The sequence below is a fragment of the Thalassophryne amazonica genome, chromosome 13, assembly GCF_902500255.1.
Source record: "Thalassophryne amazonica chromosome 13, fThaAma1.1, whole genome shotgun sequence".
Taxonomy (NCBI): Eukaryota; Metazoa; Chordata; class Actinopteri; order Batrachoidiformes; family Batrachoididae; genus Thalassophryne; species Thalassophryne amazonica.
Window position 1 is genome coordinate 31,565,237 of NC_047115.1, and position 10,794 is coordinate 31,576,030.

The 10,794-nt window shown below is 41.1% G+C and overlaps 1 protein-coding gene across 1 annotated transcript; it reads right to left on the bottom strand.

The window, feature by feature from the left end:
• Positions 1 to 282: 282 nt before the first annotated feature.
• On the bottom strand, positions 283 to 6,760 carry LOC117523076 (multiple inositol polyphosphate phosphatase 1-like). Its single transcript, XM_034184494.1, has 5 exons — positions 6,138 to 6,760; positions 5,863 to 6,057; positions 4,630 to 4,727; positions 1,370 to 1,500; positions 283 to 678 (listed from the first exon to the last, which is right to left on the bottom strand). The coding sequence occupies exons 1-5, from the start codon at positions 6,724 to 6,726 to the stop codon at positions 294 to 296; spliced, it is 1,398 nt and encodes a 465-aa protein (XP_034040385.1). The 5' UTR covers positions 6,727 to 6,760; the 3' UTR covers positions 283 to 293.
• Between the last annotated feature and the right edge of the window lie 4,034 nt (positions 6,761 to 10,794).

The window sequence follows — 10,794 nt, forward strand, 5'->3', positions numbered from 1 at the left end:
ATTTCAACATTTTTAATTTTTGATCTTTGTGTAATCCTGAATTGACCCTTATCTGGCTATAACTAGTAATGGCAAAATGACATCTTATGGAGCATTTGCTGTTTTTACCTGGGTTCACTAGATGCGGTACCTTATTCGAAAAAAAAAAAAAGGGTCCAAAACAAGTGAAGTTCAATGTACTTTGAACACTGCCATCTGGTGTCTAGTGGGCTCAGAAAAAAGCAAATCCTTCATGAGGACTCATACGGCCATCACATTAAATATAAAGGATCAAAGCTTTGATCCCGTTTGACCTACGCCTCAGATGGATGTGAAAACAGCTGACACTCCGTCTCAAAGTCACAGCCTGAGAGCAGATCTCTGTAGTGCTCTTTGACCTGCTGATACTGCGGCATGGAGACCTGCTCTTCTGTCATGCCGGGGAAAGTCAAAGGTTGCTCATTGAGCAGTGGCTGCAGTCTCAAGTCGCCGTCCCCGCAATCATACAGCACCAGGAGGAAGTTTGCTGCGTAAGGTAACATGCGGCTGGTGCGGAAAGAGCGTTGCGTCTGGGTGGCGTAGTTGGTAGATGTCAGAATGTCAATGTCTTTGAAGAAGCCCAGGAGGGTAAGAAGCGGAAGGAGGGTCTCTGCGTGACCAATCTGCACTGTCACAGCTTCAGTCATCGGCTGACCAGACCTGATAGTCAAGATAATGATTTAATATTAGTTGCAATTATGATGCCACAAACAGTGGGACCTTGGTGGCCAAGAGACCGAGGCTTTGGAAACGACTCCCAGACTCTATTCACTCTGTGTCACACCTCCATAAAGCTGTACAACTGGTTATTCAACAAACACACCATGTACTGTTTCTGCAGTCACGGCTACCAAAGCCTACAGTATAACTCCTTCAGAGTTGCTACGGGTGTCTTGGTAGCTTCCCTCACCAGTCTCCTTGCATGGTCCCTCAATTTGTGGGAAGTTTCTATTCCAGACAGATTTCCCACAGAGTACAAATACTTGAAGTTTTTGAAAAGAGAGAGACTTTTGTAGAAAATTACTTCAATCTTTAAATGGTTCATGTGATATTTCTGATGAACCTTTAAATTCAACCTTAAAGTCTACAATACAAACACATGTTAAATGTGTCTTTTAAGCTCTATTATAGTGATGTACATGGACAAAATTACAAAAATGGCACCAGTGTCCAAATACTTATGAGCCTGACTGTACAAGATGACCCTTTGTGCTGACCATACTGTTCAGTGGAAGCACCACATTGGGAAGATTACAGGCTACTTTTTTGGAAAAAACATCTGATAAATATGCAGTCGTCTTATAATCAGGGCTGTTTTATAGGGTGTTTGTGTCATTTAAGGTTGACTCACTTGTTCTCATTGGCTGCTTTGTCCAAACGACTAAACATATCATGAAAGAGGATGCAGCTTGACTTGCTGTTTATGTTGTAACCATAGGCTCTTTTCCAGAACTGCTTCAGGTCACCTGCATATTCCATAACCTGTTAGCACAGCCGATGAGACATATTAAAGGATATGGGATAATCTTGAGGAGGAAACACACACACACAAAAATCTAACCCAAAATGGTAATCAATCAAGGGTTTTCATTATTTGAAGCAAAATTTCAGGCTATCATACTGTGAGGCCAGCCTGTAACATAAACACTCCCTGTGACAAGAATTAGGAGAAAACATTTCTTAATAACCACTGTGAAAAATAAAAAGTTTAGAAAGTTAAAACATAAGGCAACCAGCTGCACAATCTTTTTCTATTTCATTTGTATACAGAAAAAAGAAAACTGAAAAAGAACCTATAAATGTACTTAACTGATAACACTCAATTAGGTACAGTAGGTCCAAATTAATTTAAAGCTGTATGGCCTTTCAAATTCCACAAAACTGACAAAATTTAATTTCTACTGAAATCCGAGCATTATAATGTAGAGTTATTTTTGTAACATGTTGCAAAATTACAGTTCATTTTAAAGAAGAGAATACAGTATATTTATCTGGGAGCAATTCAATAGTGAATATTTACTTTTCCTTCCATTGCCATCGTGCAGTCTTGTAAATCACTTCAGAGGTGTTACCTGGTTACAAAAACAGTATTCTTAGATTGAGAAGTGTTTATTTCTCGCTAACTTTTACAAAATATATGAGAAACATATTAGATTTATGAAGAAATAAGCTGTTTCGGAGCATTTTCCGCCATCTTGGTTTATTCTGTTCGGGCATGCAGCCGGCAGATATCATGTTGCCTTTCTTTTACAATTGGCACGTGCAGTGATCTTCCCAGCATCTCCTGCGCAGAATGGGTGAAGAACCCATGTCATCTGACGTTGCTACCAAATGTAGATCATGGCTGTGGATCGCTTGAATTTCTCCCCTTCAGGGGTCAAAATTCAAAATTGTTTCTCAACAGTGCGAATTTTGATCATATTGGCAACATTATACAACCCCTGGCAATAATTATGGAATCACCGGCCTCGGAGGATGTTCATTCAGTTGTTTAATTTTGTAGAAAAAAGCAGATCACAGACATGACACAAAACTAAAGTCATTTCAAATGGCAACTTTCTGGCTTTAAGAAACATTATAAGAAATCAGGAAAAATAATTGTGGCAATCAGTAACGGTTACTTTTTTAGACCAAGCAGAGGGAAAAAAATATGGACTCACTCAATTCTGAGGAATAATTATGGAATCACCCTGTAAATTTTCATCCCCAAAACTAACACCTGCATCAAATCAGATCTGCTCATTAGTCTGCATCTAAAAAGGAGTGATCACACCTTGGAGAGCTGTTGCACCAAGTGAACTGACATGAATCATGGCTCCAACACAAGAGATGTCAATTGAAACAAAGGAGAGGATTATCAAACTCTTAAAAGAGGGTAAATCATCACGCAATGTTGCAAAAGATGTTGGTTGTTCACAGTCAGCTGTGTCTAAACTCTGGACCAAATACAAACAACATGGGAAGGTTGTTAAAGGCAAACATACTGGTAGACCAAGGAAGACATCAAAGCATCAAGACAGAAAACGTAAAGCAATATGTCTCAAAAATCAAAAATGCACAACAAAACAAATGAGGAACGAATGGGAGGAAACTGGAGTCAACATCTGTGACCGAACTGTAAGAAACCGCCTAAAGGAAATGGGATTTACATACAGAAAAGCTAAACGAAAGCCTCATTAACACCTAAACAGAAAAAAAAAACAAGGTTACAATTGGCTAAGGAAAAGCAATCGTGGACTGTGGATGACTGGATGGAAGTCATATTCAGTGATGAATCTCAAATCTGTACTGGGCAAGGTGATGATGCTGGAACTTTTGTTTGGTGCCGTTCCAATGAGATTTATAAAGATGACTGCCTGAAGAGAACATGTAAATTTCCACAGTCATTGATGATATGGGGCTGCATGTCAGGTAAAGGCACTGGGGAGATGGCTGTCATTACATCATAAATAAATGCACAAGTTTATGTTGATATTTTGGACACTTTTCTTATCCCATCAATTGAAAGGATGTTTGGGGATGATGAAATCATTTTTCAAGATGATAATGCATCTTGCCATAGAGCAAAAACTGTGAAAACATTCCTTGCAAAAAGACACATAGGGTCAATGTCATGGCCTGCAAATAGTCCGGATCTTAATCCAATTGAAACTCTTTGGTGGAAGTTGAAGAAAATGGTCCATGACAAGGCTCCAACCTGCAAAGTTGATCTGGCAACAGCAATCAGAGAAAGTTGGAGCCAGATTGATGAAGAGTACTGTTTGTCACTCATTAAGTCCATGCCTCAGAGACTGCAAGCTGTTATAAAAGCCAGAGGTGGTGCAACAAAATACTAGTGATGTGTTGGAGCGTTCTTTTGTTTTTCATGATTCCATCATTTTTTCCTCAGAATTGAGTGATTCCATATTTTTTTCCCTCTGCTTGGTCTAAAAAAGTAACCATTTGCCAGTATGGCCACACATTTTCTAAGTGCCAAGCGAGCGATGTTAGATGTTCGTATGTGTCACCGGGAATTTGGCCGAAGCCTGCCGCGAGAGGGATCTCACAGGGCACACTCTGTCTTTCAGCCGGTGGTGTGTGCAAATAGTTGTAGCAACAGGTGTATGAGGCGCTGGAGGAAGCTCTGATTTTACACCTATTGCATACAATTACTGCTTCGTACGCAATTCAGCCACATTCGTACTATGTGTGAAGGGGCCCTAAACTCAAGGTTTCTCCTCTGTTCCACTTGAGATGATTTCTAAATCTCAAGGTCATCAACAGGTCTGTTTCTTTGTGTGCCCACAAACTTTGATCAACTGTGTGCTTTCTGTCTGTTTCCTTGTTATTTTGGACATATTAAAACATCACACATTAACCACTGAATGTGACATGGAATTGTTTTTTCTTTTTTTGACATTGTTAAACTCACTGAAAGCAACTATTTGCTCAACTATGCTCTCAATTTGTCCACTGGCATAAGCAAACATCAAACAAGTGGTTCTGATTATTCACTGGATCAAGTGCACGGTGCATCTCGTCATATAATCTGACCTGCAGGCTTATAAAATGAAACATCTGATGATATGGCCAACAATAAACGTGAATTCATAACGTTTCTGAGACTCATACCTGCCCATCCACCTCGTCAAAGAGCCGACACCACGGGGAGTTTATGGTTTTGATGGCAAACTCGTAAGCGCACAAATAAAACGCCGCTTCAGCCATATCTGTAGGACACAGATTGCCATAAACTGTTAATAAGTAGTGAAATCACAGGCAACCATAACTTAAAAGTGCACATTTGTGACATTCTTATGCAACAATCCTCAAATGTAGGAACAACTCAGGTGGCATTAAACTTAAAATCACACACAACATCTAAACAGATTTAAGTCCTGCACCTTTTAAAGGACAATGATATCAATTCAAAAACACAAACTGCAAAAATTGACTGCAGTAGTCAGATGCTCAATATGGTGAAAGCACTTTGGAACGTTCGGTTTAAAAGACCTCCACCTGGTGGTCAACTGCCTGTAAAATATTACTGAAATGTTCCGCTCTACTCCTCCATTAATCAGTACTTTGTATTATTATTTTATTTGTCCATTTGGAGCATAATACAGGGCATTTTAATGTATACTTGCAAGTTGAATATATAAAATGTATAAACACATATATGAGCCGAATGCATCCATTGCAAGCTAAAGGATTTTTAATGGGCTCAAAAAAAGCTGCATTTTTTTAATATTACTTCACATCTTCAGCTAATTTTACATGTTGCTTTAAAAAAGAAAAAAATAAAGAATCTACATGTGTGGTTTTTGGGTTTTTCGCTGGACAGACTAACTAACATAACAGACACACAGATCTGGGTCTTGTGTCTGTCGTTCTTCTCGACAAGGGTCAGACTACCAGAGTAAGAATTTTAGCTGAGGAAGCTTCTGCGATTTGAAGCGAAACGTCCTCGTGTCAAGCAACCCAGTCCAGTCGAAGATTCAAGCTTTACTATGGAAACCACCTGGACAACTGAGAGCCTTCACAGAAATGTGTTATGTAAAACAAATAATGAATGTTTTTTCATTTGTGCAATGGAAAGAATATTTCATCTTTCACCTCATAAAATATTACCATTGCACGAATGGTAAGAATATTAGTAAGGAAGATCCAGTGGGATCGAAATGTTGTCACATGAAAGGCAAAAGTGTGCAGGCTTTTTTCTTGTTTCACAGTCACTACAGTAGCCTTTCACCTGGTGATGTGCGTATATCTACACTGACTGATTGTTACCATTGCACGGTTGAAAAACATTCATCATTTGTGTACAATGCACTCTGCACATGCAGTCTTTCTGCAGATAATGACCATCTGTGATGAGACTGTACGGCACTCTGAGGCGATCGGCGATCTTCTCCTGAACTCTCCGCATCTCTGGTCCCATCTTGAACTTGTCCAGCTCTGCCATAGCTGACGGATTGTCCTCAACATCCTTCACAAACTTGGTGCACCGGTCAAAAAACCTCATCAGAGCATCATTCACTACATGCTCAAAGCCTTGATCTGGAGGACAACACAAAGGACAACATTAGAGCTGATGCACGTAATATTAACGGTGAGCTTTCTGGTGATGGTGGAGATACCTTCAATAGCCCACAGTTGGGTCAGTCCTGCCTTGAAGGCCAAAGTGCTGTTGACGCACCTGTGCTTGGAGCTGGTTATGAATTTGATGAGTCCACCTCGCAGCTTCTCCTCAGAGATCAGGGAGGGGAACAGTTTGGACAACCTGACAGCCAAATGCTTGAGATCACTCACTCCTTTCTGGACCAGTTTTCCGTCCATGTCCTCAGTGTACCACATCCTCCACTGGGTCTGGATCTCACGCAACCAGCTGTCTTTGAAGGAAGCTTTATCCAGGACAATCTTGTGGAGCTGCTGCATTTTCTTGACGTTTTTGGTGGTCGGGTATCTGGTTCCATGTCGTATGACTGCAGTCAGATAGATTTGTCGGCACTGCGCAGATGGCGGCTGCAGAATGGAAGCGTTCACAGACAGAATGTCCTCTAACAGATGTGGGTTGACTTCCTCATACCTCCCCTTCGTGCTGAAATATTTGGCGATTCCTGGAATATTAGGATTATCCTCGGGATTCGCATATCTGCAGAAACAACACGAAATAACGACAATGACGACGAAGTGACCGAGAATAAGTTTACACACGGTGATCGGCATTGTTGTGCTGTGCGGATAATTAGTGACGTCACCTTCCCGTTCCTGACGCGGAGCTCTAACCAATCAGAGTGTTTTGTTTCGTTTTTTTTTAAAGCGCAAAAAAAAAAAAAAAAAGTTTCCGCATAGCCAAAGTAGTGTTTTCTAGAGGTGGGCGATACCGGGAATTTTGGTATTGATCTGATACCAAGTAAATACAGGCCCAGTATCTCCAACATCGATACTGATACCGATGCTTTTCATATTTAAGCTTCATAGATCCAAAGGATCCAAAAGACCTAGGATATAATTTTGCCAAACGTTGTACGTGACAACAAAATACTTTATTATCACAATCAACATTTTTGTTTAAAAAAATCACTCAACACAACTTAAAACAAAATCTCCTGAGCTAGAGGGCTGACTCCAGGAGTAGAGGTGGCCGGATCGATCCTAATATCCATAATATGGATAACAATGCTGGTATTGATATTGAACGATCCTCGTGTAAAAAGATCGATACTCAAGCTTTTTTTCTCTCTCGCATGCACTGACTGCTGCGCACGCAGATTCATCAAAGTCTACTCTCTGTCTGTAAGAGCAGCGCTACGCTGTGTCACACAACACGGAGCAGCGCACCCTTGTATTTTAGTTTGTCAGCCCTCTACCTCAGGAGATTTTAAGTTGTGTTGAGTGATAGTTTTTTAAACAAAAATGTTGATTTTGATAATAAAGTATTTTGTTGTCATGTACATTGTTTGGCGAAATTCTATCCTAGGTCTTTTGGATCCTTTGGATCTATGAAGCTTAAATATGAAAAAGTATCAGTATCGATATCGGCGATACTGGGCCTGTATTTGCTTGGTATCAGCTCAATACCAAAATTCCCGGTATCGCCCACCTCTATCCAGGAGAGCACTGAGTGGGCCAGGCTGAGCCTACCTGCATGGCTGTTGGCTGGCGCCGCTGAGCCACTTGATGGCACAACTACAAAAGACCATATGGGGGAGGGTGCGCTGCTCCGTGTTGTGTGACACAGTGCAGTGCTGCTCTTACAGACAGAGAGTAGACTTTGATGAATCTCTGTGCGCAGCAGTCAGTGCGTGTGGGAGAGAAAAAAAGCTTGAGTATCGCTCTTTTTACATGAGGATTGTTTAATATCAATACCAGCGTTGGTATCAATATTATCGATATTAGGATCGATCCGCCCATCTCTAGTGTTTTCTCATAACTACGAATTATTAAGTCATCATATCAGATGTAGTCATAATCAAGAAATGAGATTCTAATTCTGATATAATAAAATAAACTCGTGCAAATTAGTTCAAAGTACTTCTTATCAGAGGTTGAGGAATAAATTCAAGCTACTAAGTTATAACTGCAACGTAATGTTATAATTACGAATGACATAAAGACATTATTAGTACAGACTAAGTCATAACTGACATATTAAGTCATAATCATTTAATACTAAGTCATAACTGCAATATAATATGACATTAAAGCATTATTACAAACTAAGTCATAATCAATTCATACTATCATAACTGTAATATAATGTGAAAATTATGACATAAAGGTATATTATTATTCCATACAAGTCATATTCATTCCATACTCATAAAACAGGACTTCAATATAATTTCATATTTATTACATATTCAAGTCATATGTTGATATACAAAATTGTAATATTTTCACATTAAGTAGTAACTGCAAGCTATTGTCAAAATTATGTACTTCAGTGATCATTATGACATACAGTACTCAGTTGTAATAATTTCATATTGTCATAATTGCAAATCATAACTATGACATATTGAAGACATCATTACATATTGTCATAACTGACATATTAAGTCATAATCATTTATTCTAAGGACAGTGGGCTGCAGCTTCCTCCAAAAGGGTGCATACGGATGACATGATGACATTAACTACCATAAAAGCATGCAGCAAACACCTTTTGGACAAACTCCATGGCTCGAATGGAGATCAAACCCAGTATGTCCTGCAGCATCTCTATCATAAAAGGCAGGGTTTCTGATGAAACATTTTATATCAATGGTGAAGCAATACCAGCTGTAGTGGACAAGCCCATCCAAAGCCTTGGAAGATGGTTTAACTCAGAGTTTAAAGACACCCAGCAGCACGCAGAGCAGCTCAGGCATGATACAATTAGTGGCCTGAAGTGGATCAACAGCACTGCCCTCTCTAGGAAGATGAAACTCTGGTGTTTCCAGTTTGGCTTACGTGGCCACTTTCCATGTACAAGGTCAGTTTGTCCTATGTCTGGAGAGGCTGGTGAATGCACAGTGGAGGAAATGGCTTGGTCTACTGAGATGCCTCAGCAGTAGAGAATTGATTCCTTTCACTGCCCATTTTCAGTTAGGTTGAGGCATTTAAGGGTGCCAAAACAACAGCAGGCGCGACATTGACAGAATCATGGGACCTGGGGGTAAGAAGAGTTGCTCCAACACTGGCCATTGGGAAAAGGTGGCTGCAGTTTTGCCCGCAAAATCTGCATTACAACACTGGGACATAGTAAGCCACGTCCAACAGGGTAGGAGGGTATTTGGCCTTGGAAAACTAGAACCTACGTGACAAAAGGCTACTCCAACCAAACACCAACTCTTGGTGGTTGAGGAGGTGCACTGCCAAGAGGAAGCTTCAAGGTATGCCAGAGCCATATCCTAAGCCAAGCAAGGGTGCTGGATGAGATGGGATGTTGAGGAAATTCATGTGGATTGAGTTGTGGATCATGGAGTCTAATTTGCTAAGCTTTATCATCAAAGCCATTAATGATGTCCTGCCTTCTCCTGCCAACCTAAATCTCTGACTGAGAGAAGATCCAGCCTGTCCACTGTGCTCAGTGCCAGCATCACTCAAGCATAGTATCTTGTAGGACCATGCCTGACACAAAGCAGATATACATGGCGGCACAAGAAGATACTGAAGTGCCTGGCAACCAAACTCGAGCTCACGAGGGTAATCATCAATGCCTGACCTCTCAATACCATGGACATATTCCCACATTTACATCTTTTGTCCAGGATGGAGAGAAACAAGCAGAGAGCCTCTTGCCTCCTGGTTCTAGCCTTCTACATGGGGCCAGTGACTGGGAAAAATGTGCTGACCTTGGACCAGCGACTTGTATTCCCATCTGTGATTGCAGCTACCAATTCACGACCTGATCTGATTCTTTGGCCAGTCAATGTGCTTTCATCATGGAGCTGAGTATCCCTGAGGAGAACGCCATGGAGGAGGCCTTAAAATGCAAGACGTTGTGCTATGCTGACCTGGTAGCTCAAACTGCAGCAAGAGGCTATAAAGCTGATGTGCATCCAGTTGAAGTGGGTTGCAGAAGCTTCATCGCTAATTTCACTACAAAGCTCCTCAGGGTAGTCGGAATCAGAGGGCAGACCCAGAGGAATGTGGTCAAAGCTTTGGTGAACACAGCAGAAAGGAGCAGCCATTGGCTGTGGCTGAAGAGGAGGGATCCTGTCTGGCCCCTAAGTGATCACGAAGGAATGGACTATTTGATACACGCCCAGTTCTGATCAGGCTGTGGTGAGCCCACCTCGACAGGCCAAAACACCTGATGATGTTGAGTTACACAACTGATGATGCGTAAATTCAATCTGCTCTGGGAAGAAGACTGCTGAAACTTCATGGATTGTAATACCAAGTCCAATCTAATGAATCTGAAAAAGTAATAACTGTAATTTATAATATTATAATAAACTGGATGGCACAGTGGATTAGTGGTTAGCACTGATGCCTCATAGCAAGAAGGCCATGGGATTGCTTCCTGCCCTTTCTATATTGAGTCAGCATGTCCTCCCCGTGTTTGCGTGGGTTCTCTCCAGGTGCTCCGGCTTCCTCCCACATCCAAAGAGATGCAGGTTAGGTGGATTGGAAACTTTAAATTGCCCATAGGTGTGTGTGTGGGGGTGAATGTGTTTGTCTATATGTGAGCCTGCGACAGACTGGCGTCCTGTCCAGGGTGCACTCTGCCTCACGCCCTCATACTGCTGGGATAGGCCCTTAATTGGAGTAAGCAAGTATAGAAAAGTGATGGATGTAATAAAC